Source organism: Mercenaria mercenaria, chromosome 19 (assembly GCF_021730395.1).
Source record: "Mercenaria mercenaria strain notata chromosome 19, MADL_Memer_1, whole genome shotgun sequence".
In the NCBI taxonomy this organism is placed as follows: Eukaryota; Metazoa; Mollusca; class Bivalvia; order Venerida; family Veneridae; genus Mercenaria; species Mercenaria mercenaria.
The window spans coordinates 3,739,276-3,766,407 of record NC_069379.1 but is presented as its reverse complement, the minus strand read 5'-3'; the positions used below and the strand labels follow the sequence as shown (position 1 = coordinate 3,766,407).

The following is a 27,132-nucleotide window of genomic DNA, read 5'->3' as shown; positions in this document are numbered from 1 at the left end:
TTGAAGGGATTTTACTTTAAAGTATGTTTCCCATAATAATGTCACGTGCATTACGCAACACCGTTAACCTTATTTAAATATCAAGGTCAAAGTCAGAGGACAAAGGTCAATAGGTTTCTCCTTTCTGGTCCATAACTGTCATAAATTTTGGAATTTTAATATTACTTGACACAAATGTTTCTCGTAATGTGACAATTTTGGATGTACAATAACAGACCACTAGACTAAAAGCCAAGGCCACAGTTGAAGTTATCAAGTCTGTAATATATTTGATTAAACTTAATGTTTCCTATGGACTCCATTAATAAATGTTGGTGTACTTTTTCAGAACGACTTTCCTTTATTAAGATGATTTCTTACAATTTTTCTCATATTATATATTTTTTTGTAATTATACATGTTATAAGCAGTCAACAATTGTAGATTTATGTTTATGCACATTTTATTCCAAATGTTGTGCTGAAACATATTGTATATGTTTGACGTCTGAGGGTAACGATTCTTGTTACTTGAAATACCTAAGGTAACAGGAAAAAAAACACAGCAACAACAAATTCATTTAGAAAAATAACAATTAAAATATCTTAAAATGTAAACTAGCCGGAAGCTCAGTCTAGTATGGAAGGATTGTCCAAATCCTATCCTGGTCAAATTCAAATCCAATAAGTATAAATCCCAAAGTATAAAATTCACACACAGTCCAAACTGAATTAAGTATTTTCAAAGAATCTAATTTCTTTCTTCAAAGATATTTTCAAATGCATAATGTTAATGTAAATCCTACAAATGTTAATTATCAAAACTGGTAATATTTTGTAATTAAGAAATACAGGGTTTACAAAGTTTTTCAAGAACATCTTACTGTAGTTACTCCCCTACCTCTTATTTAAAGCGTCATAAAGGTTCCAGAACTTTCATGTATCACCAAGAATTGAAAGAAGATCGACGCTTCAAAATAGTCTAAACACCCTGTTCATGGAACCTTCTAGTAAACAATCATCTAAACATAACTATCGAAATGCATGATGTCTCAAAACTAGGGCATGCTTTATCAGTGAACAATATGTCGTAAACATAAAGGAAATAATAATTAAAGGAAGCATAATGGAGAATGACATGTACTTAACAATATAATACAATATTGTTTAAAAATCAATCATTATGATAATAATGTAGTAGAGACAACTAGTAACATTCTAGTGGTGGATTTGGTTATGCATTGCAATACTTTTTCACATTGATAAATATCAATATATAAACGTTTCACGTCTTAAAATACACTAATCGAATAAGTAACTAGAAATGGCATATAATGTTTTGAATGTTCATAAGATAATATGTGTGTAAACCAATGTTTTTTTTTTTACTTTTGTGCTCTAGAACCTGGATATTAACATCATTATTTGTTTCAACCTTCAATTTCTATTCAGGCTTGTCTTTTGTTTAGGTGGCTTGAAATACGCTTGGAACTGGAACACATATGTGACACTCATCTTGCAAGTTATTATATGTACAGGCTTCATCATAATTTGCCTTAGAACATGCTCTAAAACACAGCTTAACGTAAGTTTATTTAAATCGGTTTCAGTAAGACAAATGTAATTTGTCAAAATCATTATAAGGCTGTATATACCAGTCGTTCACTAATCTTTTCGAAGCGCCTCCGAAAAGTGATAATTCCAGTTTTAGTATGTTTTAAGTTGCCAAAACATATTTTGAGATATTTGCTACTTTCTATTGATAACAATGAACGACGAATCTTTAAGCGAGATAAACCAATTGCATCTTTTATGTCTCTTAGATTTTTAATCCTGAGAGATAAAAGGTCAGTACTGAAAAGACAGCTACCTTAAACCATCCACCAAAATGCATTGGCTTTAATATACTTTTGTGTTTCCAGCATTTTATCATCACATATAGCTTCTTTCCTTTTATGATGAAAAGGCAATTCAATTACTAGTATACAAAGATTGATCTATATTCAGACATGCCAATAACGTTGATTAGACAAGATCATAGCATTATAACTAGACCGTTTGCTTGAGGTCCAGTTGTTGCAAAAAAATGTAGCAAAGAAAGAACATACCCCCATTATTTTCTCGTTTATGGCAAGCCTTTTATTGTAACTAGGACCACACTAGCGTAATATTGAAGATTCAATGTGCACTGCCGTATGAACATATGTGCGGATGTCTCTAAATTACATCCTGCTACATTTAACATGTGTAAATGTTGAGTTCTGCTCAACCCGGGGCTAGTGAGTGTGGACAGTAGCATGCATTTCTATTACCGTCCATGGACAGACCCAATCAAACTGAGCCTGCAGCATTTTCATGTTTGTCGTGTTAAGCGACCTGTGGAATTCCCCCGTTTTTTTTTTATTTTAGTATAACTTGATTCTTAATAATTAGATTTTACATTGTAGAAAAGCGTTGGTTCCAAACGAGCAGCACTACCTTATTGTAAACAAACTGTATTATCGATTATAAATTAAAGGACATAAAGGTGACTATTTACTGTCCAAATGTGAAATATACCCATTTCCTTTAATCAAAATACCCTTATGGCAAAGAATTTCAGAGGGCACATTGCGTGTTTACATGCAATACGTCGTTTTGCCATATGACAGGAAGCGTATGTTCACCGATATCGCCAGACAACGCATATTTTTAAAGTATATGAACAATTGGACAATAATGTACTAGAATTGTAGAAGCATAGTTTCTTTTAGCTGTAAAGAATGTTTTTACAATTTAAAGTCAACAGATAAAGCGTAGACTTCTTGCATATTGTTTCGCTTAAGGTATTAGACCCCGAATAGAATGTTCAAAAATTGGCATTTGCTTGGTATATTCTTAAAGTTGACCATGTTTCGCACTGTGCTGCAAATTTGAAACAACGTTTACCATGCCGTATTTGTACAGTTTGCATAATTTATGGTATTTCCTCAAGCTCAAGTAGAGACAATTTTCAATGTGATGGTCACTATCTAAAACTTTTGCAAAGAATTCAATACAGCATGAATTTCGATAAAAAAAAACATCAAACTATTGTTAACCAATAAAACACAAAATAAAACTGTATTTTTTTTTCTAGGATGCTTCAAGTAAACAGATTTAATGAGACAGAATTCTAACTCAAACACTGAAAAATTAAGGTCGAATCCTGTGGGTCTGTTTCGAATTCTGCTCACTTCATTCAAAAATAACCTTGGGGCAGAAGTAAAACCTACCTGTATTTCTTTCACAATATGTTACCTAAAGAATGAGGCAAAAAAGATAACTTTTACCGCATGGAACTCAGTATTTTTAAAGATGTCTAACTCTACCCATCTTGATTCAGAGGTAAATTCACCCTGAACATCAAAAAATTGCTGATAAAATGAAAATTTTCCACTTTCGCACAATAAATCCACAATAAGTCTTGAAAGAACTAAAACACTTACTAGAAAAACAAGGAAAATATGGAAAAAATAATTTTGGTTCCAGTGGGGCTTGAACCTACACACCCCTGAAAATTGTAGTCAAAGTAGGTTTATGGTAGGAATTGAATACTCTTCAAAAAGGAGGTACTCTATTACGGGTCTAATGCCCTATCATGTCGTTAAATTGTAACATAAGATCATTCTGATGGTGATAAATATTATTAAGGTAGTGGACCCGTATTGACAAAAGATATTTTCCGTTCATTTACGTAATTTCCGTAAATGATTTCAACATTTCCGATTGTTATGAAAAAAACAACAACAACAAGAACTCTGATTCTGAGGAAACGTATATGCACAGATATTGCCGATTTTATTATCAGTCCAATGCATTAATATGTGGTTTCGATTTCAGGTTGCAAAAGTCCTGACAGTTTTGTATGCTGCTGTAATGATTGGGGTCGTGATAGGAACTGCAATGAAGATCTCATTTGAAGTTCATGATGAGTCAGGATCTGAAACAAACTGTAAACATTTTCGAATATCATAAGTGCATTTATAAAAATAAGTGTTTACATATTTGAGCATGTAATTGATTCTCACTGTGTAACAAAATCTATAGAAAAAGATCCGTTGATAACATAGAATGTACCCAAGTGAACTTATATAAGACTCGACTTGATTGTCAGTTCATAAAGCGTAATGAAACGTGTAGCACCACTTTGCCAGCTAGCAATAGCTTAGGGGACGTAGATGTCAGCTTTCAGAATAGAATATAAAGTGGACGCCATTGTGCCCATTGATACAAATGTAAACAAAACATTTTAGAATGGGATTAGCATTTTATATTCAAAACATGACATTCACTAAACTTCATTCTTTTAGTTCAGGTATATGAGGTGCTTCACGGGTCTGATGGCTATACTGCATCATGTCGATTACTTGAAACTGTATAGCTGATCTTTGAAACATGTTTAATTATATACTATTCACATGGTTTTTAATTTTCCCGCGAATTCTAGGCGATTCACTATTAAAAGAATTACAGCGTTGAACGAACAGTTACTCTTACCATACAGCGGGAGACAACATAGGTGGTCGCACATGCATTTTAAAAAAGAGTAGATGTTTATTTTTTCTTATCTTATTTAACATAAGTGTCTTAAAATGTTTAAAATCATTCCGGTTTTAGTATCGAGGCACTTCCGACATAGTTCTGGACAATAATAACAGTTCAAAATTAATCAATGGATTCAAAATATGAATTGATTGCTACACAGATCGGAGTAAGTGTTGTTGTTAAGACAGCAATCTACTTGTTTGTTACATTCTGAAAAAAAAAAACACATTTCATAAAATCTTTTAAGTACATGTTTGGTATTGTTTCCACATCTTGTCTAACACCGATGTTTTATATGAATGTGAGTAGTTTCGTTAAACACATTGAAAACAATAATGAATAATGAAAAAAAATGAATAATACTTGTATTGTTTTTGTCACTTATTTTTGTTAAGTTTGATATTTAGTATTTCCGGTGTGTATTTATCAGCCATTCCTCCATATGGAATGTTGTATGGGCGGCTGCGTTCTTTGAATGTGGCTGTTCCTATTGTACTATTGTCAATTTTTTTTTTTTTTTTTTTTTTTTTTTTTGTTCTAAACAAACGTTGTAAACAAATTTTCTGAGAAATTAATTTATACTAACTGTTCAGTTACCCGTACATGCACCTATGCGAATTCAATTTGCAATTACTTATTAAATATTCATTTGAGTAGTATCTAAGAAATTGTTACGCAGAAGAGGTATATGACGTTCTAAATCTGGCCAGTTATTATGAGATATATTGATTGCTTGTTACTGCATTAAAATGGGCGATTCTGGATGTTTCATGTATTAATTTATAAGGACAAAGGAACAGGAAATCTACCCTAAAATAGCCTTAAATCGAACTAGTTGTTGGGGCCATAATCATAGCCGTTCAATTTCAGTTATAAGCGACAGAATCAGAGTATCAACAACCACAGCGTACCTTTCTACAGTTGTCGGGGTTTTTGTTCTCACAGCAATACTGCACTTAAAAGAATGTATCTACCTTTTGCATGGAATATGGTACCTTTTATGTCTACCTGCCGGATACTTGCTGTTAATGATATACAGTGTCTGCAACATAACAGACAGATCATGGGGTATTTTATTAAACAGATTCCTGTAGCTAAATTTTACAACTATTGTATGTTAAGCAATTTCTAAATATCCAACTTTGGACCAAAGTCATTGTAATTCTGTTTCAAACAATAAAAAGAGGATATAAATAACTGTAACTTATGCACAATTTATCATATTTATGAAAAAGTTGTTTAAGATAAAAACATAATGAACAAACAAATAATTTAGTTTATCATGTTTGACGCCGTAGGCGTGAAATATAGCCATTACGTAATTTTGGTATTACACTTGTGTAATAATTTAAAAGCTTCGACGATGACGCCGTTTTAAGCTTTAGGATGCGTTGGTTGAATTGACTTGTCATTTAATAGGTAAAGAAAGAAAGTGATGTTTAAGCAGAAGCTAACATGTAATAATATGAATATTACATGCGTGTCTTTCCACATTTTATATTATGTGAAACTTGAGCCTGGCATTTTATTATTTTATTCCACTCCTTTAATATATTCAGTGTGAAAAGGCGTTTAATTCAACTCCTTTCTGAAAGTACACTCATGTAATATCTATTATATATACTATAAAAGTATATGTATATATGAGATTTAATACATGATATGCCAATACAAGTACTGATGTATATACTGCTATTGGAAAATGTGGACGCTGTGATTGAAGATATTCTGTCATTTAACTGGTCTGTATTGTCTTTCAGGAACAAGAGAAGAAAATCGTGGGTCTGATATTTCATTCGTTCAGCAGTTTTGGTGTTCTCTAATCACAAAGAGATTCAAGTCTTTATGTTGGTAATGTCACAAAATCTTAATTAATTGGCATTAATATCTAAAATATGTTCAATTTTTTTTTGATAAACGGCATTGAAGCGTGACTTTATTGTATTATAATCTGTGATTGAATTAAGGTACTTCCGCCATCTTAAATTTAGGGTGACCTTCATTTGAGGTGTAAATATATAGTGAAAAAAAGCATTCAAATGCAGCTGTTCCAGAGTACAAAATCAGCTCAGTTTGCAAGACATGAACTAAAAGTAGCTGTTTAAAAAGTAAAACTAAAATTTAAAAATAAACAAAGAAGAAGTTTTACCTGTATTTTTCGAAATGTTTGGTTAGATTTATAAATCCTTTCAAAATACTCAATTAAAAATCATGAATGGCAAAAGTTAGTTCAAAGTTTCAATTAGTGAATAGGAAAATCTTCTTACTGAATAGAACTAAACTTAGTACAAAATCTGTTTTCAAATCTGACCACCTCGGGTATTTTAAAAAACGAAAATAAATCATATTGCTATTTTCAGTATACTTAAAAGTAGTGCAATGTGCAGACAATGATTTTTCTATGTATGGTGTACCAAACTCCCTAAAATTGTAAGACATTTCCAAGACTTAATGTGAACAAGATTTGGCAACGATCCAAAATTCTTTCCAAGGATTGTGCAAGTATAAAAAAGGTTTAATTTATTATAGTGGAATTTATGTACTTACGCGCTGCTTATCTCACGGAAAGTTTGGTGGAAATGGAATTTTCGCCATTTCCTGCAGTAACTACCGAAATTACTTAACGTAACCTTCTCATCCATGCGTGATTTTATATTAAAACGATGTATGCAAATATTTTTAGACAATCTTGAAACATTTGGCAACACTATTTCCGCATACTGGTCCGGGACAAGTTCGATGTGTATAGTGATTCCTTATTAGATGTTTCATGTGTCATATACTAACTAATTTTTATCTATCGACTTTTTATACAATATAAGAATTTTTGCAGGATGTTTTTAAAAACACACTGAGAGTAAATCGCAGAAAAAATGTACAGCCAAATATGGTATGAGGTAATACAATTTGTATACAATTGTAGATAACTACGAAACATTTTACAAAATGCAATCAATTGAACTTCTCACGCGAAAACCTGATGATTAAAATCAGCAATATCTCAAAAGTAACTTTTCTGTATCTTGGTTCTTCGTTAAACAATGATATTTTTTCACATTTTCATAGATTTAAACTGATAATAAATGTGTATTGAAATTCCGGCATAGAAATGGACACTGACTTTACATTAATGATTACTGCGGTGTTGACAGCGGAAGCAGCGGTCCAGTACTAAGACTGTCTACGAAAGCAAGGATAACGAGTTCTTTATCTGAAAAATACGAACATTGGGATCAGTGTTCAGTATACACCTGAAAATAATAGACTTGCTATTTGCCGAGTGCACACTTGTTTTCTATCGTCGTGAATATAAAGTAGACTAGTAAATATTCGTACATATGCATAATCTCATAAACACTTCTTTAATGTATGTTCTCTGAAATTAACAAATAACTGGCTCAACTGAGACACCATACTTTAAAGTAAATTCAGTTTATTTACCACGGGGTTCAAAATGCAGGGGAGTCTCGGGATAGACCATGCCTTTAATTTCACATGGTTGAAGTGTAAACAAATAGTTAAATATGCTTCGTTTTATTTCTCACAGAATAGATCGGAGGTTTATTTTATATTGGAATAATTATAGAACATATATGCATTTGAAGTTGAAAGTTGGTTGTTTTCTTCAGGACGTAAAACTGAAACAAGTAAGCACTTTTACTTTTTCAGCAATGTTCCTGAGGTGAACTTTGACATTGTTTACGAAGATAAATCAGTTGTTTTTTTTTTCATCTTGAAATGCGTTGTTCGGCTGAAACGTATAGTTCCCGGAAAAGCTCTAAAATGGTTTATTTTGGGGATTTTTGTTTTATTTATAAATTCAACACAATGTGCAATATTTCCAGTTTTTGAAAATGATTAAAATTCAACTTTATTTTAGAAAAAGTTCCGATCTTTCATTAATATTTTGCCAGCGGATGCTTACAAATTTTAAGTGAAACGGCTTTCTTGTCCAAGAGAGGTGTGTTAAGCGAAAAACTATCATTACATATTGCGTTTATTCTTTAAATGTGAAGGATCGGTAACAGATTAAGGAGATCGGACAGTGAAAAACTATGCTAAACGGATATCTTTAACCATGAATAAGTAGACATACATATTTCAGTAAGGAAATCTGAGATAAACGAACAATCATATATTTTATTCCTTGAAATAAACATGGCGGCGAAATATTTTAGAAAAACTGTGCATGTGTTTTATGCATTAGAATGTTTAACGACATTTTCTTGAAAAAGTAACCCCGTGTGCACTATTTTGGCATTTCTTTGATTTGAAAATAAATATTTTATAGCAATTTAGGTTGCATACGATACCAAAATTTTGCACCAAAAATTTTCACTCATTTTCTTCCAAAGCACTGTGGAGATAGGGTTCAGTGTAGCTTTCATGCTTGCAAGTTTACCTACAGATATATCTTTTCAACTTTTATCGTATATATTTTATGTCCTTGCATTTCGAAAGCTGTTCCGAGGATTCTGATTTTTCACATGAAATCCTAATTTCAATTTGCGGAAGTACCTTAACTGCATAACATAACAACAGGAACGAGTGCACGTTCAGGAAATTTGGTTATGTGAAAAGTCTGACAAACGTAGAATAATTCCGGCTTAATCTTTAATTATTTAAGCAACATTTCGACTGAAGAAATGACCAATCAGGAGCTACAACAAGATGAATCTGACACTACAGCAGAACTAACAGATGTATTGGTTGGTGAAACAAGAGGAGTAGATTCAAAGTAATATTTCAGTCTATTTTTATAACATTATTTGCTATATTTCATTTTATTCTTATCAGCCTTAAGACATCCTTTTTGTTTAGATGAATCTAAAATACTTAGATAAAAATAATTCGTAAAGGAAGAAATCTATGTCATCAATTAATTGACTTTATCGTTTCTTACAAGTAAAAGTGGATCAAGAAATTTCTAATATTCAGGCGTACTCTGTGCCACTTGAGTTCCAATATATTAACCCTTATCATGCTGGACACGATTATTTCTGCCTTTGAGACCAGAGTAGATCATGATCAGCCTGCACATCCGTACAGTCTGATCATAATCTGCACTGTTTGCAATTCAGTCTGCATCTTTTTTATATGCACCCCTGTTTACAGTTACTGGTACTGTCCGAATTTTAAGATGGACAAGTTCATTTTAAACATTATGTGAAAGGTTAATAATTTGAAAGTGACTTACTTTGTTGATTTACATGCGGAGGTTGTCGTCTGCAATTTAGCGTCCGCCCGCTAACATAATAGACATATTTCAGTGATATAATTATTGCACTGCTGGTGGAATATCTTGCGTTACTTAAGATCATACATTAGCTACTGTCATGTCATATAAGAAAAAAAAGAAAATGATAAATGAGAGGCCTCCTAGGCCTAGAGGTTAAGGTCGCTTACTTCAAATCACTTGCTCCTCATCGACGTGGGTTCAAGCCTCACTCGGGGCGTTGAATTCTTCATGTGAGGAAGCCATCCAGCTGGCTGACGGAAGGTCGGTGGTTCAACCAAGTGCCCTCTTGTGAAGAAATAATGCACGGAGGGGCACCTGGGATCTTCCTCGACCATTAAAGCTGGAAAGTCGCCATATGACCTATCATGTGTCGGTGCGACGTTAAATAAAAAATGATAAATGACTGTTGGTTTATAAAATCTACTTTTTTTTAATTTGAACATGTGACTAAAGCTTTATTTTTGTCTTTGAAATAAAGCAACATTTATTATACACCTAAATTTTGCTATTTAATTTGCACGAATGAGGGATAAATATTGTATTTAGCAATTCATTTATCAATACACAAAAGGTGTAATCTTTTTTTCCAGACGGAGTTCATCTGGAGTGGATGATGCAGGTATGCAATTTTTGATAATCAATATTACTTCATGTTATGACATAAGCATTCAATTCAAAAATTAAACCGAGTTAATGCATATGGCTGTGACTTAAAAACAGAGCTGGTGCGCCTGTGATATATTGCAGAGTCCGGTATATACCGGATTAACTAAATTTGAACGAAAAATATCTTAAATATATGTATTTTGTAACCATGATGATACTAACCCTAACCTTTAGTCATTATATTATTCATATTATATACTAAATGCGTGCGGACATGCAAAAAATGAGTAATATTGCCGTGCGCTCCAATTGAATTTAATTCCGGGCTTGCGTACCAGCTCTGCAATGAGAAACATTCAATGCATACTGGTGTTTTTTTCTTTTAAATAGAAACAATGTATAATTATTGTAATAATAATTCGCTGCTGCTTCATAACTTTTTTTCGACAGACCAGGCAATTTATTTGTAGGCTATTTGTCAATAAAATGTAAATCACTATTGCTAGACGAAATGACAAGCACACATTTCATAGGTATTGAGTGAAACAAAGCACTAAGGGTATATTGCAAAATATAACTTCTTTAAAAGTGAAATAAGGGAAAGAATGCTTATAATCTGACCTGTATTACATTTTTATTTGCTACATATCCTTAACGTATTGTAAACATATCGTTTATATATCAGACATAACTAAAATATGTTCATTTTATCCAAGGCCGGAGTAGCTACACAGGAGTTATGGAAGTTAGTGATTGGTTACCGGGCAATATGGTAGGTATATTGAAGCAAAGGTAATAGATCTATGTAATATTTAGAATCTTATTCAAATTTATTTAGTTCAAATAATGACTAAAATTAATTAAGAGCGCATATTCTTGTCATAATAGCTACATATTTCATACGTCACGGTGAATTTGAAAAAAAAATCATTTTAAGGACACAGTTCTATATAGCCACCTTTGGGTATCAGATGCTACCGACATTCCCATCTCTACGACAGGTTAGCTATTGTTTAATATAGAATATATTATCTGAAGAATGTGAAGTTTGGACTATTTATGTTAACGCTCTGATATTTCACATGTGCTTTAATGCCAGTTTACAGTATATGAATTTTATTGACAATAAGTGTAAGTAACGTTTTTTAAAACATTTTTACGTTTCCTATTTTTATGAAGTAAGCTGTTAATATTTTGCACCTATCTGACTTTCATTTTGTCTCTTCTCTAAGTGCTAATCTCAGGCTAGGGGCCTCCGTGGCCGGGTGGGTAAGGTCGCTTACTTCAAATCACTTGCCCCTCATCGATGTTCGTTCGAGCCTCACTCGGGGCGTTGAATTCTTTATATGAGGAAGCCACCCAGCTGACTTACGGAAGGTCGGTGGTTCTACCCAGCTGCCCGCTCGTGATGAAAAAATGCACGGAGTGGCACCAGGGATCCTCCTCCACCATCAAAGCTGGAAAGTCGCCATATGACCTGTAAATGTGTCGGTGCGACGTAAAGCCAAACAAAATAAATAAACAAAATATCTCAGAGTATATTGATGATTATTATCCTTCGATAAGGTTCATGATTATTGGTGAAGTACAGAAATATTGAAAACTGTCGGTGGAATATTTCCCAGTCTCAATCCCTGTGCCGGAACATCTTAATATCTAAAATCTTTTCCGTTGCAATATGTTCTTTTATTACCTCCTTTTGTTTGGTTGTCCCTATAGAAACTGAAAGCCTCCGGAACATATAATAATGCTTAAATCGTACATGTATTTTACATTATACAAGATTTATACAGCGCGATTTTTTATGAACACGCTCAAAGTCGCTTTATATGGAATAAAGGCAGCCACTCAGTGCGCCAATTCATTCTCTTCTAGTACAGACACAGAACGATTTGACAAGATTGACGGAGCGAGAGGATGCCTCCAGAACAGAAAGAATCCTTCAAATAATGGCCTGTCCGACTATTTCAGCCTATTTCGTAATGGATAGGCAGTCTGCTTCCTTAACAACGTGTCTGGTGTATAAAACCGATACAAGCGAAGCCATCATTCTCGAGAAGAATCTGTACTGGCATCAAGAGCATCTCAGAAATTTGCTGTTCCTGGACTTGGATTCGAATCACGGACCTCTGGATTGACGATTAAGTGTGTTACCACTAAAACCACCGGGCCTTCTTTAGTCAAAGTAACGTAATCAATCACTTCTTCAAGCTGGAAACCGGTTTTCGGCCAAATGTTAGTGGCCTGATATATTATATACATATTACATAATTACGTCTAAGCACACAAAATATATATGGAACAAAAATGTGAAAATCAATGTCTTTGTATTCAACTGGACGTGTTGGCATTTTGGAAAGTCTACTTGTTTTACATATGAAAAACAAAGATAAATATCTAATAGGGAAAGCCACGATCCAAAACAGCATCCTCACTAAACGCCAACGCAGTACGCGAACGCGCACACGACAAACACACACACAAACACACACACACACACAAAGCAAAGGAACACAGTGTGGCACTGCCTAGGAACGGTCAGTGGCAAAACAACCATATTTGCGCTATTACATCTTTTGTGTTTTCAGAAAAGGTATACCGATTTGTTTATTCGGAAGGGCTATGAAAACACGATTTTCATCAGTTCAATGACAGACAAAGATCTCCGTAAAATTGGAATAACAGGTAAATGTCTATTAAAAAAAAAAGAACAAGGTTCAAGTCTGAATAGCCAAGTTCAAAAAGCCAACCAACCCCACTAGACAGTTGGCTAACTGGGAAAAGAGGCCTGGTTAACAAATCCGTAGGCATTTTTAGTACAATATGGTATCATACCTTAAAACGTTTGTTATTGTTATTTCTATTTAAAAAGGGCGGATACTAGGCTCAAAAATCCATTTTTGTTTTTTTGTGAGGCCCCAAAAGGGATAATTCGTTTTTTTTTCTCAATTTTGACCATTAGTTTAAATTCATTTTCTCGCATTCTGACCACAACTTGGGACCTTAAACCATTTTATTGCACAAAATCAAACGTGAACCGTCACTCTTTACCTTATCCCTACCTGGTGCATGACTTACATACGTATTGTTAACTATATGCACGATGTGTAAAATATACCGGTATAAACGAAACCCTTAAATACCAAATACGCATGTATATAGTGAAACCTTGGCAGGAAACAGAGCATGAAGAGAACCACATAAATTGGCCAGAAGACAAGTATGAAAGAAGTTTACTTACACTTTTATGTACATATGCGTAAATTATTACAGTCACAAGAATTAGAACTAAATCATATTGATTTAAATGAATGAATAAAATGAATTAAAAACTAACCCTAACCCAAAATTCTTACTAAAATATCCGAAACAGATGTTTCACGTAATATGTTATAATAAAACATTCAGAATGAGATATCTCCTTAATTAATATTAATTTACAATGCTTCATCTACTTAGTAAAATAATTACAGATGTCATTATGATATCACTTTTATTTCAGCCGACATTGACAGAGTAGCATTACTGTCGCAAATACAGAATTTACCAGCATTTGAAATACCTCTTTCGGTTCCTGTAAGAATTTCTTGGTTTGTTTTACGGAAAAATCAATTCCAAATCTTATTTCCATAATTAACAATAATTAAACAGACAATGGGATTATTATATCTGAACGTACACTTGCCATCTGTGTAACTATGTAAACAAATATATATTTAATCGGAGCTCATCATCCATTTCATAAATAACTGGATATATCAAATATTTGTAAAACATAAAATACTTAGTGTTATATCCTAGTCTTATAGTTCACAAACTGCATTGCAGACCATTTCAAACTGACTTTACAAGGATTATCTGCACATACGATTTGATAACGTTACGCTAAATATTTGCAGTTTAGCAGGTGACCAAAGCCTTCATCAACTTACTCTTTGACGTGTTAAAGTTTATAAAAGTAGTATGAAATGTTCCACGACGTAATGAAAGTTCTAAAAAGAAGAATCGAATCTTTCCTTTCTGTGATAAATAATATACAGTGCAACCTCTGCAGAGCAACACCCTCTGGGAGATACAAATATTGATTCTCTGTTGAGAGGTTGTTGCTCTATAGAGGTTGAACTGATAGTAAAATTCTGCTATGGGAAATTTCAATGATGTTGTTGTGGAGAGGATTTTGCTGTAGAGAGGACCGCTTTGGAGAGGTTGCACTGTATATCAGAACTAGTGTTACAATTTTGTTTTTGCTGTCCTGCTTGTTGTTGTTGTTTTTTTTATCAGTTTCCAACAGACTTGATGCAAGCCGCTTAAAAACAATGGTTATTTTGGCATATTTTTATTAGTATTGTATATAAAATCTTGCGAATAATACCAAGGCTAGAAATTATATATTCCTCAAAAAAGCTATTGTTAAGCATATATTTTTAGAGCAATTTGAGGTATTTATCTTTAAACCGATAGGCATTTTATTTTATGCAGTACTAATGAAATTTTCACAAATCTATTAACATGCATAATCAAACTGCCTTAGTTGACTTTATGCTTGTAGGCACGAAAAAATACACATTTTGTTACTGTATTTATAGACTAACTTACCCAGATGGTTAGAGGAAATTGGACTTAAACGGTACAGTCGACAATTTAAAAATGGCTCATTTGACACCAAAGATGTTATTGAAAGGCTAAAAATGTACGGAAAGGATCAAATAAAAGCCGAACTAAGGATAACAAAAAGAGGTATGATATAAATTTCAAGATACTTTGTCATAAATTAAATGATGCATGCAAACTTTTAGTTAAACAGTATGTAAGAATGTCAGAAAAATATTCTAATTTACGTCTAGTTGTTCGTTAATATATTACATTAAAGAAGCCATTTGATTGTGATCAAAGAGTGACTCACCTTTCATGGTTGGGCGAAACGTGTGTAACCCGTTGCATAATTTATCTTACATAGGTGGTTAATGTTTTGTACAAAACACTCCACGGATGAACCGGCTTCTAATATGAAGTTTGAAACTATTTTTAAATGAATATGATATTAGTCTGCATCTCTCTCTCTCTCTCTCTCTCTCTTTTATTTTGATATGATGTAATCTTTTCATTAAAAATATTGATTATTTCACTTGTATAAGAATAAAAAAACATGCATTGAAAAAAGTACACAGGGGGCAAAAGCCCGTGATTTTGTAGCGGTTACAGTAACTCTCAAAGAGATATATCTAAATATTGTCTTTATTTCAGGACATGTCAAACGCGTATTGTACGCGATAGAACAAATGCGTGAACCGTCAAACAGTAGAGTATATTCAATTTATTTTATGTTTACCAATTAAAAAAATACTCATGCTGCTTTATCTATGGCCTAGATGCATGATTTATTTAATTTTTTACTAACTAATTATAGGGAAACAGAAAGAAACTGTTCCTGTAATTAAATTCTGCCATCGTAGTCGCTAAAAGACTTTATGTGAAATAGCGGAAACATCTGGCAAATCGTCCAATTCTGACTCTGACAATCTTTGTAATCAAGTTATCATATCTTGTCTTCAGTAAAAATGAGTAAAATTAATAAACGAAAAGTGGAATGTGACATTTAATTGCAATTTTAGGTGATACCCTAACCATGCATACGAAGGACAGTATAGCAAAAAAAAACATGGGTATTGCGCAAACGTAATATCATAATAGTGAACCTTATTTTGGTACGAAGCATTTCAGTGAAATGTAAAAAAACAAAAACAAGAAAAAAAAAGTTTTACAATAAAGGAATTTTACCTGAGTATTCCATTAATTTTGTAATATGATAATAATACATGTACTTTGAGCAGTTTTGTACTGTTTCATGTTAGTGGTCGTTGGGGACATTTGGCCCCACTCATACTCCATTTAGTGATAAAAAATTCTGCATTAATTTACAGAAATGTATAGATCTAATTGTCTATATTTTTGGCCAATTTGTTTTTTTTTTCATCCGGCTTAAGTTAGTGGGATGGCAGTAAAAGCGCAAATACTGTGACGCTTATTAGCAGTAAATATTCAGAAACGATGTCGAGCCCAACCAATACAATGAACAGAAGAGCAATCAAGTTATATAAAAACATTAACTTTTGAAGAGGTACTTTCAAAGAGAATTATTACTATCATAATTTGCAGGAGAGAAGAAAATTGAAAAAGTAAGAAAAGACATGAAAACTGTGCACTTTGGTGAAATGGTAAATAACAAGGAGAAGCAATTCTGGATTAAGCTTATTGATAAGTGTCTTCACCCACAATCATGCGCATTTGGGTCAGATAAAGTATTAAAAGGTAAGGGAAAGTACGGAGGGTTCAATAAATATCCGGAAATTGTTAAAAGGTAAGGGAAATAACGGAGGGTTCAATAAATACCCGGAAAGTATTAAAAGGTAAGGGAAAGTACGGAGGGTTCAATGAATACCCGGAAAGTATTAAAAGGTAAGGGAAAGTACGGAGGGTTCAATGAATACCCGGAAAGTATTAAAAGGTAAGGGAAAGTACGGAGGGTTCAATAAATACCCGGAAATTAAAAGGTAAGGGAAAGTACGGAGGGTTCAATAAATACCCGGAAATTATTGAAAGGTAAGGGAAAGTACGGAGGGTTCAATAAATACCCGGAAATTATTAAAAGGTAAGGGAAAGTACGGAGGGTTCAATAAATACCTGGAAATTATTGAAAGGTAAAGGAAAGTACGAAGGGTTCAATAAATACCCGGAAATTATTAAAAGGTAAGGGAAAGTACGGAAAGTACGGAGGGTTCAATAAATACCCGGAAATTAAAAGGTAAGGGAAAGTACGGAGGGTTCAATAAATACCCGGGATTTTTAAAAGGTAAGGGAAAGTACGGAGGGTTCTATAAATACCCGGAAATTATTGAAAGGTAAGGGAAAGTACGGAGGGTTCAATGAATACCCGGGATTTTTAAAAGGTAAGGGAAAGTACGGAGGGTTCAATAAATACCCGGAAAGTATTTAAAGGTAATGGAAAGTACGGAGGGTTCTATAAATACCCGGAAAGTATTTAAAGGTAAGGGAAAGTACGGAGGGTTCAATAAATACCCGGAAAGTATTTAAAGTTAAGAGAAAGTACGGAGGGTTCAATAAATACCCGGAAAGTATTTAAAGTTAAGAGAAAGTACGGAGGGTTCAATAAATACCCGGAAAGTATTTAAAGTTAAGAGAAAGTACGGAGGGTTCAATAAATACCTAGGGAAGGAGTGTTTCCTTCTTTCATAAAACATGAAAAAGACATGTCATATCATTTAGATAAGGGAATTGTATTCGAAATGTGATGTGATCATCTCAGAAAATTTATACTTGGTAAAGGCGAATAAAGTCGAAACATTTGTGTAAAACAGAGTTGTCTATTATTAATTGTATTCGAAATGTCAAATTCATTTTTGACACAACTAACACACAAACATAGGTAGCCATGACAACGCCATGTGACGTCATCCGACCCTTGACCATTAATTAATATTTCATTTTATTCCAGGCTCCGTTTTCTTATACAGATAAATACTCATGTGAAATGAAAGCGTTACACCGATAGAGAAAATTGTTAATATCACATTATTGAAATGTTTGACAGGCCTTATGGGTTGGTTATCGCGTAAAAAGCAAATCAGTGTTAAAAGGAGTCATACGACAAAATTGACTTTTAAATACTGTCCTGAATTAGGTATAAGGGACGATGTCATGAAGGAAAGCTTTTATCAGCGGTATGACAGGTTTAGAAGTGACCAGGGGGGTATCGCTCAAGACCGCGGTTCATACCTTAGAAGACAATGTCGTTCACTCACAAAGCTTCTTGATATAGATACGTACTTCACAATCCAGTATCCCATTTTAACAGTACTACAGAAATATATTTCATGCTATTTAAAGCAATTCAATTTGTTCAAATAAGAAAGATATAGAAATTATAGATATAGAGAATGCATTTAATGACAAGAAACACAAAGCAATTAGAAATCAAGAGTTATATTGATAAATTTTGTTTGATATGACAGCCTTATGAATTTGGACCTCTAACGTGGTATTGTCATTGCCTTAGAAACGGAAAATAAATAATGTTCATTTGTTTGTTTGTATGTATTGCGCCGATTTTCAACAGTAATTCAGTCATGTAACGGCGGGCAGTTAACATAACCAGTATTCCTAGATTCTGTTCCATGTACCATTATAAAACTGTTCTCCGCAAATAACTGCCAACTTCCCCACATGAATCAGAGGTGGATGACTAATGACTTCAGACACAATATATCCAATAGTAATGAAGAACATACGCCCAGCCCGAGGATCGAACTCACGACCCGACGATCCGTAGACCAACGCCCTACCTACTGAGCTAATCGGGCGGGCAATAATGTTCAAAGATCTGAAATCTTTAATTTTAATTTGCTCTTACTATCACTATTTAAAACTTAACGCAAAAGATGACCTGAAATTAAGGTATTACAGTCTTTTTTTCGTGTAATTTTGAACACTCCTACGCGTAGCAATTCTAGTTTAAAATGACATTTTTGAAATATATTTTCTTAATATAAAATCCAGAATTCTAGACATCATACAAATGTTAATTGTTTAAAAAACATTTACAATTCTTAGTAGTTTTCAACAATCGGTGGATCATGATGCGCTCAAAATACATAATGCCAAGCCTTTTAAGACATAATGATTAAAATAATATACTGTTTTTCAGACATGTCTAATTACGAGGGGTTGTTTTGTTATTTTTTGCAGAGAAACTGTGCGCCCTACGTAACACATGGTTTATCGTCTTTGTTTTGTCAAATATTTTGTGGTTGATACTGATAACGACTTTGTCTGAGGAGGGAAACTTACTGGGTGTGTTTGGAAGCAATCCTGTTGGTAAGAACCATATTTAGAGTTTTGATGTCATAAAAATGGTTTTTCTTTTCACTGATGTAAAACACTATACATTACATATACCTTATAGAAGAGCATTCGAACACAAACCGCAAACATAATCATAAATGCAGAAAGATTGATCTGTTATCAAATCGTTTTTATACATATCTATATTTATTAAAAGCAGATATTTAATCAATCATGTGATGCACAAATCTATATTCAGAAAAAGATGGCATTAAACAAATCATGTTAGCACAAAGCTGCATTTATTAAAACCTGGCATTAAATAATTCGAGTACGTACACATCTACATTTAGTTAGTTTGCATCGAACAAATCGTGTATGTATTGAACTGTTTTAGCAATAGTTCGCATTGATCAAAATGTGTATATACGATTCTACAGTTTGAAATAGTAAGCATTGAACTTAGGAATAATCTGCTCTTATTAATTCGTACTACAACAAATATTTGGGTAAATATCTAAGTAAAGAAAGTGCTCGTAGTTATATTATTTTTCAACATATTCATAAAAATAATTTAGTGTGATTATTTTGTGTTTTACATCCAGCAGTTATAATTGCACATTGGAAAATATTAGTAATTGCTTCATTTTTAACTGATTAATGCAAGCACTGCGAGCTGCAAACTGTCATTCACAATTACCGGTGATTCTGGAATGCTCAATTTTGTAATGATAATTCCTCCCCTGAAAATATGTCCTCTAGTATCTCGAAAATAAAAGAAATATAGGAAGTCTTAACTTCAAACAACAGTTTCTGCCCGCTTAGGTGTAGGACGTTCTTACGGAAGTTGGTGGTACTCCCCAAGTTTCCGGCCATGCTTATAATGTTTTTTGTCTTCCGCTACAATCTTATGTATTTGACCAATTAGTACTGCAGTTATTAGTATAGGATTGAATATATAAGTTATTGAAGCATCATGCAGATAAAGTTGAATTTGTAACAAAATTCAAAGGGATGTTCATCTCAATACGGAATACGGATTTTCTGACACTTACCGTCTTAAATGAGGAGTTGTAATATAGTCTGCCAATATCTTGGGAAAATGTGACTTCTGATGGCATTTTTTGTTAATGCTCGGATATTAGTATTAAAGTGTTCCTTAGAATCGAACATGAAATTTAGAACGGGCTGTCGCCTTCTAGCGTTCCTCATTACAGTACAATGGGGTCAAAGGTCAAATAAGTGCATTTACAAATAAACTATGCTGCTGTGAACTCGTTTTATTTTCATATACCATCTAATTTGGTTTAAAAAACTGTGTCTCAATGCCCTTTACTATTTTGTAAATAAAACTGAAGATAATACATAAAATATTTATCTAATATATATAATATTATATATAATATTATATAGAATAATATATATCTGGGGAAAGTGGCATATGATGGCAAAGTATGTTTTACTTGATATGTTTGCTAATCTTTATATGTGAATGAACTAGTGAAATATTTTTGAAAATGTTGTATCATAGGGTTATTTCAATGTAATTTCAAGGTCACAGATATTTCAAGGTCAAAACTGAACTTTTACAAATGACTTCTAAGTTATTAACGGTAGCAAAATGGTGCGTATATTAACAATATACACAACAACCTCTCTGACTCCATACCTGTTTTTCCCTTTATCGCCAAATTTTGACAGATTTCAATGAATGTTTTACACGATGTTAAATGATTATTCTATTATAATATGACATAAAAACGATCATAGCTTGATGTAAGTTCATTTAACTGTAAGGGTAACAAACAGCTAACCCTTAAATTAAAAGTCATAATAGTAAATTCCAAATCACAGTAGTACACATTGATCCTATTAATTCAATGATATTAAAATTATTATATTTTGAATATTCAACTTTGTTTAGTTGTAATGGAACATCTGTTAATATTTTCAGTATGTAAATATTATTTTTTATCAGGTTTGTGATGTCATTAATGCCACCAAATTAAAGATAAAATTGTTTAATCCCGCAGATGACAGTACTTGCCGCATACAAACCAGCACCAAATTGCATTCATTCAGTGACTTTTTTTGGTAGGGGATGTGGGTGGGGGGGGGGGGGGGTACCTTATTCAAACAGACATGACGCAACGAGTGTACGGACAATTGATATCGTTGTTATGTTTATTTAATTGAACTGGTCATTAATCAATGTGTCCAATTTTCTGTCAAAATTTGGCAGAGATAAAAACAAAAGTCATGTGTGCAGTTAGATAAATTGTTGAGAAAATGATTACAAAATGACACTGCAAATGCATTTCTTGTATTTCAGGCAGCAATAAAACTTGAATTTAAGCTTTGAACTGACTATAAAAAGAATGTTTACATATTGTACACATTTTGAGAAATGTACATGCGAAAGAGAAAATATGATAGGTTTTGTGGAAGAAGACAACAGCGGAAAATGAATTACATATAAATGTATAAAATTCTCACGTAAATATTATTTTTAGCTCAATCGGTAGATCGCAGATCTAAGGATCGCGGGGCCGTGAGTTCGATCCTTTGGAGAGGTGAATGTTCTCCATGACAATTTAATAATAGACATTGTCAGGAGTTATTTCGTCCTCCACGTTCCAAATCATTTGGAGATGTTGACAGTTACTTGCAGGGAAAAGGCTACTACTTGTAGAGACTCCAAACACACAGATTAAGTTAACTGACCGCCGTTACACGACTAGAATAATGTTGAAAGTAACATTTATAATATTATATGAAATCCATCTCCAGCCCCTAAAGAGATGATTTCAAATCTGGTCATGATTCATTATATGATATATATTTATGTTAATTTGTCCACGTGATGATAGTTAAATATGATATTTTAGAAGAATAACTGAAATATTGGTCAGAGCATTGGTTTACACAGTACATGTACGGTAATAAACTAATCATAACAGATCTGTAGGATTTCAACTAGTTAATCTATACACTATTCCCTTAATTTATTGTGATATAGTTCCTTTTTTACTATAAGTCAGGCTTTTATCATCATTTTTTAGGTATTTCCAATTAAGTAGCACATTTCAAGAACTAGATTTTCCTCACCGAAGCTCTTAATGCGATATTAGCATCATTTTTAATTTAACAATTCACGACGCTATTTTTGTTTTGATTTTTTTATCTTCAGCTTTGCATCTTCACTCTCACTTCTTATTCCAAACAAAGTTGAAAAACGAATCAGATCGTTACAATTTTCATATCTGACTTTTGGTTTCAGACAGGATGTCCTTGATAACATTGGGAAAACAAAGCTTGTGTCTCGACACTGAAACATTAGTCATTCAGATGTTTTACAAATAGAAATGAAAAATCAAAGATATAAAAACATCAGAATGTTGCTTTTGAATTTTTTATAATAGTAACATTCAGGCTCGTTTAATGATACATTGAAGTTATACCTTCCGATATTTTCATGATTACTGACATATGATGGTTCAGCTAATAAAAATGATGAAAGTGGTTCGATAGTTGCTAAGAGATATAAATAGAGTAAAAATAGCTTCCTTTAGGATGAGAAGAGCATGAAGAAGAGATTTGAAATTCAAAATGATAGATTTATAATAAACAAATAATGCCGATTGATAAATTATATTAGGCTAACCCGTCTAAAGCTTGTAAAGTGATATGGAGTTTATTCATTTTTTTATATAAGGGTAGAAGTTAATTCTATATAAGGGAAATTCATTCCAACATTATATTTTTACACGTTTAAGGCTACAATAGCATTAGCTCACACTTGGTTATATTATAACATCAGTAGATTCCTTCATGATACATTGGTAAGTTTGCTCCACACGGTTCTATCACCAACCAATCACTTGGAAATCTAACGGTGTTGTAACAGGAAAACAAACATTCTTTACCCCTATATTCACGGTGATAAAGATCATACTAATAACATTCGATATACTATAGAATTCACTGACAATTATCAAGCCTTTTTAAAGTTATGACATCTAAAGAACCAACATAAACAAATATTTACAAAATTGTAGATACTGAAACACTTGAAAAGCGGTTACAAGTTCTTAATTATATAATAGCCTAATATCAGTGTGCAAGGAATAATTTCTTAGCTGATTCAAAAATATGAAAAGTACCATTTTTCATGCTGATGCACATGCGTAAACCAATGGAATAGAGTTTTGATTGACAGCATGGACAGTTTTAGATAATGCTTGAGAGAATTTTCACATTTCATTTGATCTCACAAACAGACTTAATCACACCGAGTTTGCTATTTTTACGTTCTGGAGTTCTATGCCTCCGAAGGAATCTTTAGATCTGTCAACATTTAGTACAGTCAAACTGTTTTCGCTAGAGTTTGATAGGACAAGCAACATGTGTTCGAGATATCAGTAGTACAAGCTAACGTGAAGTATACATTATATAGACCTTACATCGAGTTCGAGCGAGCAAAAGTAGTAATTGGATAATCCGAATTTGAGCAAACGAAGTTTGACTGTACTAGTCTTTATAAAATACAGTCAAACCTGTCTATAAAGACCACCCTTGGGAAAAACAAAAAGTGGTCTTAATTGACAGGTGGTCTTTGTTTACAGGTAAAATATAGTGTAAATGTTAAAATATGAAACAAAACCAGTAGTCTTTAGAGCCAGGTATTCTCTGTTCAGAGGTGGTCTTTAGCACAGGTTTGACTGTACGCGCCATAGAATGTTTCTATCTGTACTGTTCATACAGACAATCATACAGGTAACCAACCAGCCATTAACGAAACTGTTAGCCAGAAAACTGAAATTTTAGAGGCATGAGAAAAATAACTTCAATAAATAACCAAATAATAGAGCGTACGAAAATTTAAGCTCATTCTATAGAAATATCTTTAGTCGTTTTGAATTCTGCCAGTCTCAAATACAATAAATGAATTTGAAGTAATTTATTTTACTTCTGAGATTCATAATTATCACCGAAAAATTACAAGTTTGTATTAAAATGTAGCAAAAATTGCACTGTGACCTTACTTTGACCCTTAGAAGGCGACAATCCCCTGAAAAAGTTTCCAATTTTTATAAAGTTAACTATGAACATGGCTGTCGGGCATTAACAAAAATGCCATCAAAGCCGATTTCTAGGCCTCTTTTTGGGATATATAGGCAGACTAATAAGTAAAACATTGTTTTAAAGATATTCAATAGCATTGCATTACATTTTAATAAATATTCAATATTTTCAATGCCTTACACCTAGTTTAAATGTAACGTAGCTTAATGTTTATGGCATTCCGTCCAACTAAATTGCTATCAATTAATTTAGCAATTTTGATTATGTTTTAGGTTTTATGGTCGTGCTACTCTTTGGCTTCATTCTGATAGTACAATTTTTGGCAATGATAAGTCATCGATTCTCTACATTGAAACATTATCTAGCAAGAGCACCGTACATCTGTGGGAGCGGCAATAATTTGGAGTGGTAGTATAACAAAAAAGGTGTGTTACCACTATAATTATTTTGTTCTGTGTTCATTTTCTATTTTGTTTTTTGATTGGTTTTCATATGAACTACAAACTGAATTACATTGCACTGACAATGACAGGGCTTATTCATAAATATTAAAAACATGCTTTCCTTCAGACAGTGACGCACAACACAATTTACACATTATCCAAACAGACTTTAGGCTCGCAACCGACTAGATAATCTTACTTAATTTTTTTAAATTACGTATATTTATCATTTGAGACACAGAACAAAACACAGGCTATGCACAAAGAAAGATCGTACAAAGATTGTTTATATTTTTCAAATGGGAGGGCGGTTAAAATATATGATATTAGCCTTAAATCCTAGATTTCGAGTTCACGGCAATTGTGTTAATATAGTAAGCAGCAATACTAGAAAGACACTAAATCTAACTTCGGTATACAATTTTGGCATCTACATGTAGGTAAATAAACAAAAATTAATGTTAGTGTATAACTTGTTTCTTGTTACAGGGAGCAAAGCATACAAGCAGGTACCGAAGGTAAACAAGATTAGTATCGTATCGATGATGAACACACAGAGGATTCAACCAGTGACGAAACAACATTATTGATCAAGACAAATGCCAGTGCAAAAACAAAGGGAAAAAGATCATGAACAGTATCATAGAACTGATAAAATCATTACTTTTAATTGCTTGATATGTTCTGGCATTTTGGTATACATGTAACTCTGCTGAAAGATTGGGGTTATATTTTATGTGTTAAACACGCGCAACAGAATAACAGTATTCTACTGTATTTCCATAATAACTGTGTTTTTAGTTGATTTGTATGAATAAAATGAAAAATACAACAATCTCCATACAAAATAACAGGATAACCAGACAATGTGTTTAATGTCTAAATATTTAATTGAATAAGTGTAGCAGTATGCTTAGTATTTGATATAGTAAGATAAGTTTAGATAACATTTTATTTTGTCTACAGAGTAACATAATTAATTATCTATGTAAAACTATAGTGAAAAGAGATTAACTGAGTAAGTCTGTAGATGATGTTTTGAAAACACATTTGATTAGAAAGGGTCTAAATTGTACGCCTGCTATCTGGTAATATAGCTGAATTGTACCAGTATTATCAGAATGATTTTCACGAAGTTTATGTTGGAGGAAAAAGTAGGTACCTAGGTTGTTGTTGGTTCTTGTTGGTCCTTATTTTGACGCGTCGAGGAATAACTTTCTGGTAGAAGGGGCGCAGTCTTTTGGCTAGATTTCAAGCAAGTGCACGATTCGCAACTGTTTTCCTTTATAGGTTAAACGTACAAAAAAGAGAAGTACTTCTGCTTTACATTGTGATATGGCATTATGGTAAGCCTCAAAATGAAAGCATTAATTTTGACCCCTGTGGTCACCTTTAAAAGGAGTAGACATTACAGCCTACCCCTAACCCTTCTTAAAATCATGAGCATTTCTTCCTTATTTCCAACACATGCCATACACTCGCCTGTGTACTTTTATGTAATATTACACCAGGTTTTCATACAAATCAACCCTTAGGCTGCAAAGTCCTGCGAAGCAAAGTGTCTGTCAACCACTAAGTTTCAAAAGAAAAGGCAGGTCATAAACACTTACTGTCCGTTTTGCTGTAGAAAACACCTGATTCGTACAAATCTGCCTCCAGAAATAATGACTCACAAAATTTATGGATCTAGGTGTAGCCAAATACTCGCAACACCTATTTATAGCTACATGCATGTACACATCGATTTCTTTTAGAATAAACTTTCAATAATTAAAACATTAACATTAATGCACTTTGAACAAAGCTACCCTAAATATTTAAGAAATCGACTGGAGCCATAATTCGAAACTGCTCCCCTGTCACCTTAAGTTTTTTATGTCATTTTTAAATGTTCAATATGTTATATTTTACAGATTTGTTCTATTTCCAATGTAATAAAATAAAGAAAACTTAAATTCTATTTTGTTTAGTTTTATATACAATTTACAGTTGTGACTAGAGTAAATGTAGGTAACCTAAGCTTTTCCGACTGGTGTTTTTAAACATGGTATTGTATGTTTTCTAATTTAAATAATGGAATGTTGCCTATTCATTTATGTATGCCTGTCTAAAGCAAGGACCAGCTTCAGCATGAGCTGTAGATCACCTGTAACCCCTCCCCTCATCCCCTCTACAAACACACCAAAAGGCAATCAAACCAAACAACAGTTCTTTGTTCTTTGGCAGCAGCTGAAAAATATGATAATTTTATTCAAATTGACCATTTGTACTACAAAAAGTGATTATAGTATCAATCTATAGCAGTGAAACATTCACAGTGTCTATGCCATGATAGTGACTCATCTCTACAGATAAA

At 32.9% G+C, this 27,132-nt stretch overlaps 1 protein-coding gene across 1 annotated transcript; it reads left to right on the top strand.

Annotated features, from left to right (window-relative positions):
• The first annotated feature begins 1,404 nt into the window (after positions 1 to 1,404).
• Positions 1,405 to 26,716, top strand: LOC123542998 (uncharacterized). The gene is made up of 15 exons (XM_053531389.1): positions 1,405 to 1,563; positions 3,840 to 3,951; positions 5,415 to 5,612; positions 6,305 to 6,395; positions 9,172 to 9,282; positions 10,374 to 10,402; positions 11,106 to 11,161; positions 12,978 to 13,074; positions 13,892 to 13,965; positions 14,976 to 15,126; positions 15,634 to 15,687; positions 16,546 to 16,698; positions 19,153 to 19,281; positions 24,606 to 24,758; positions 25,266 to 26,716. The coding sequence occupies exons 2-14, from the start codon at positions 3,876 to 3,878 to the stop codon at positions 24,743 to 24,745; spliced, it is 1,359 nt and encodes a 452-aa protein (XP_053387364.1). The 5' UTR covers positions 1,405 to 1,563; positions 3,840 to 3,875; the 3' UTR covers positions 24,746 to 24,758; positions 25,266 to 26,716.
• Positions 26,717 to 27,132: the final 416 nt, after the last annotated feature.

Excerpts from the sequence above, each read along its gene's own strand:
- LOC123542998 (XM_053531389.1), top strand. The coding sequence starts at position 3,876 with ATGATTGGGGTCGTGATAGGAACTGCAATGAAGATCTCATTTGAAGTT. Across the intron at positions 5,613-6,304 it reads CATAACAGACAGATCATGGG|GAACAAGAGAAGAAAATCGT; the intron begins GTATTTTATTAA and ends ATTGTCTTTCAG. Across the intron at positions 15,127-15,633 it reads ACTAAGGATAACAAAAAGAG|GACATGTCAAACGCGTATTG; the intron begins GTATGATATAAA and ends TCTTTATTTCAG.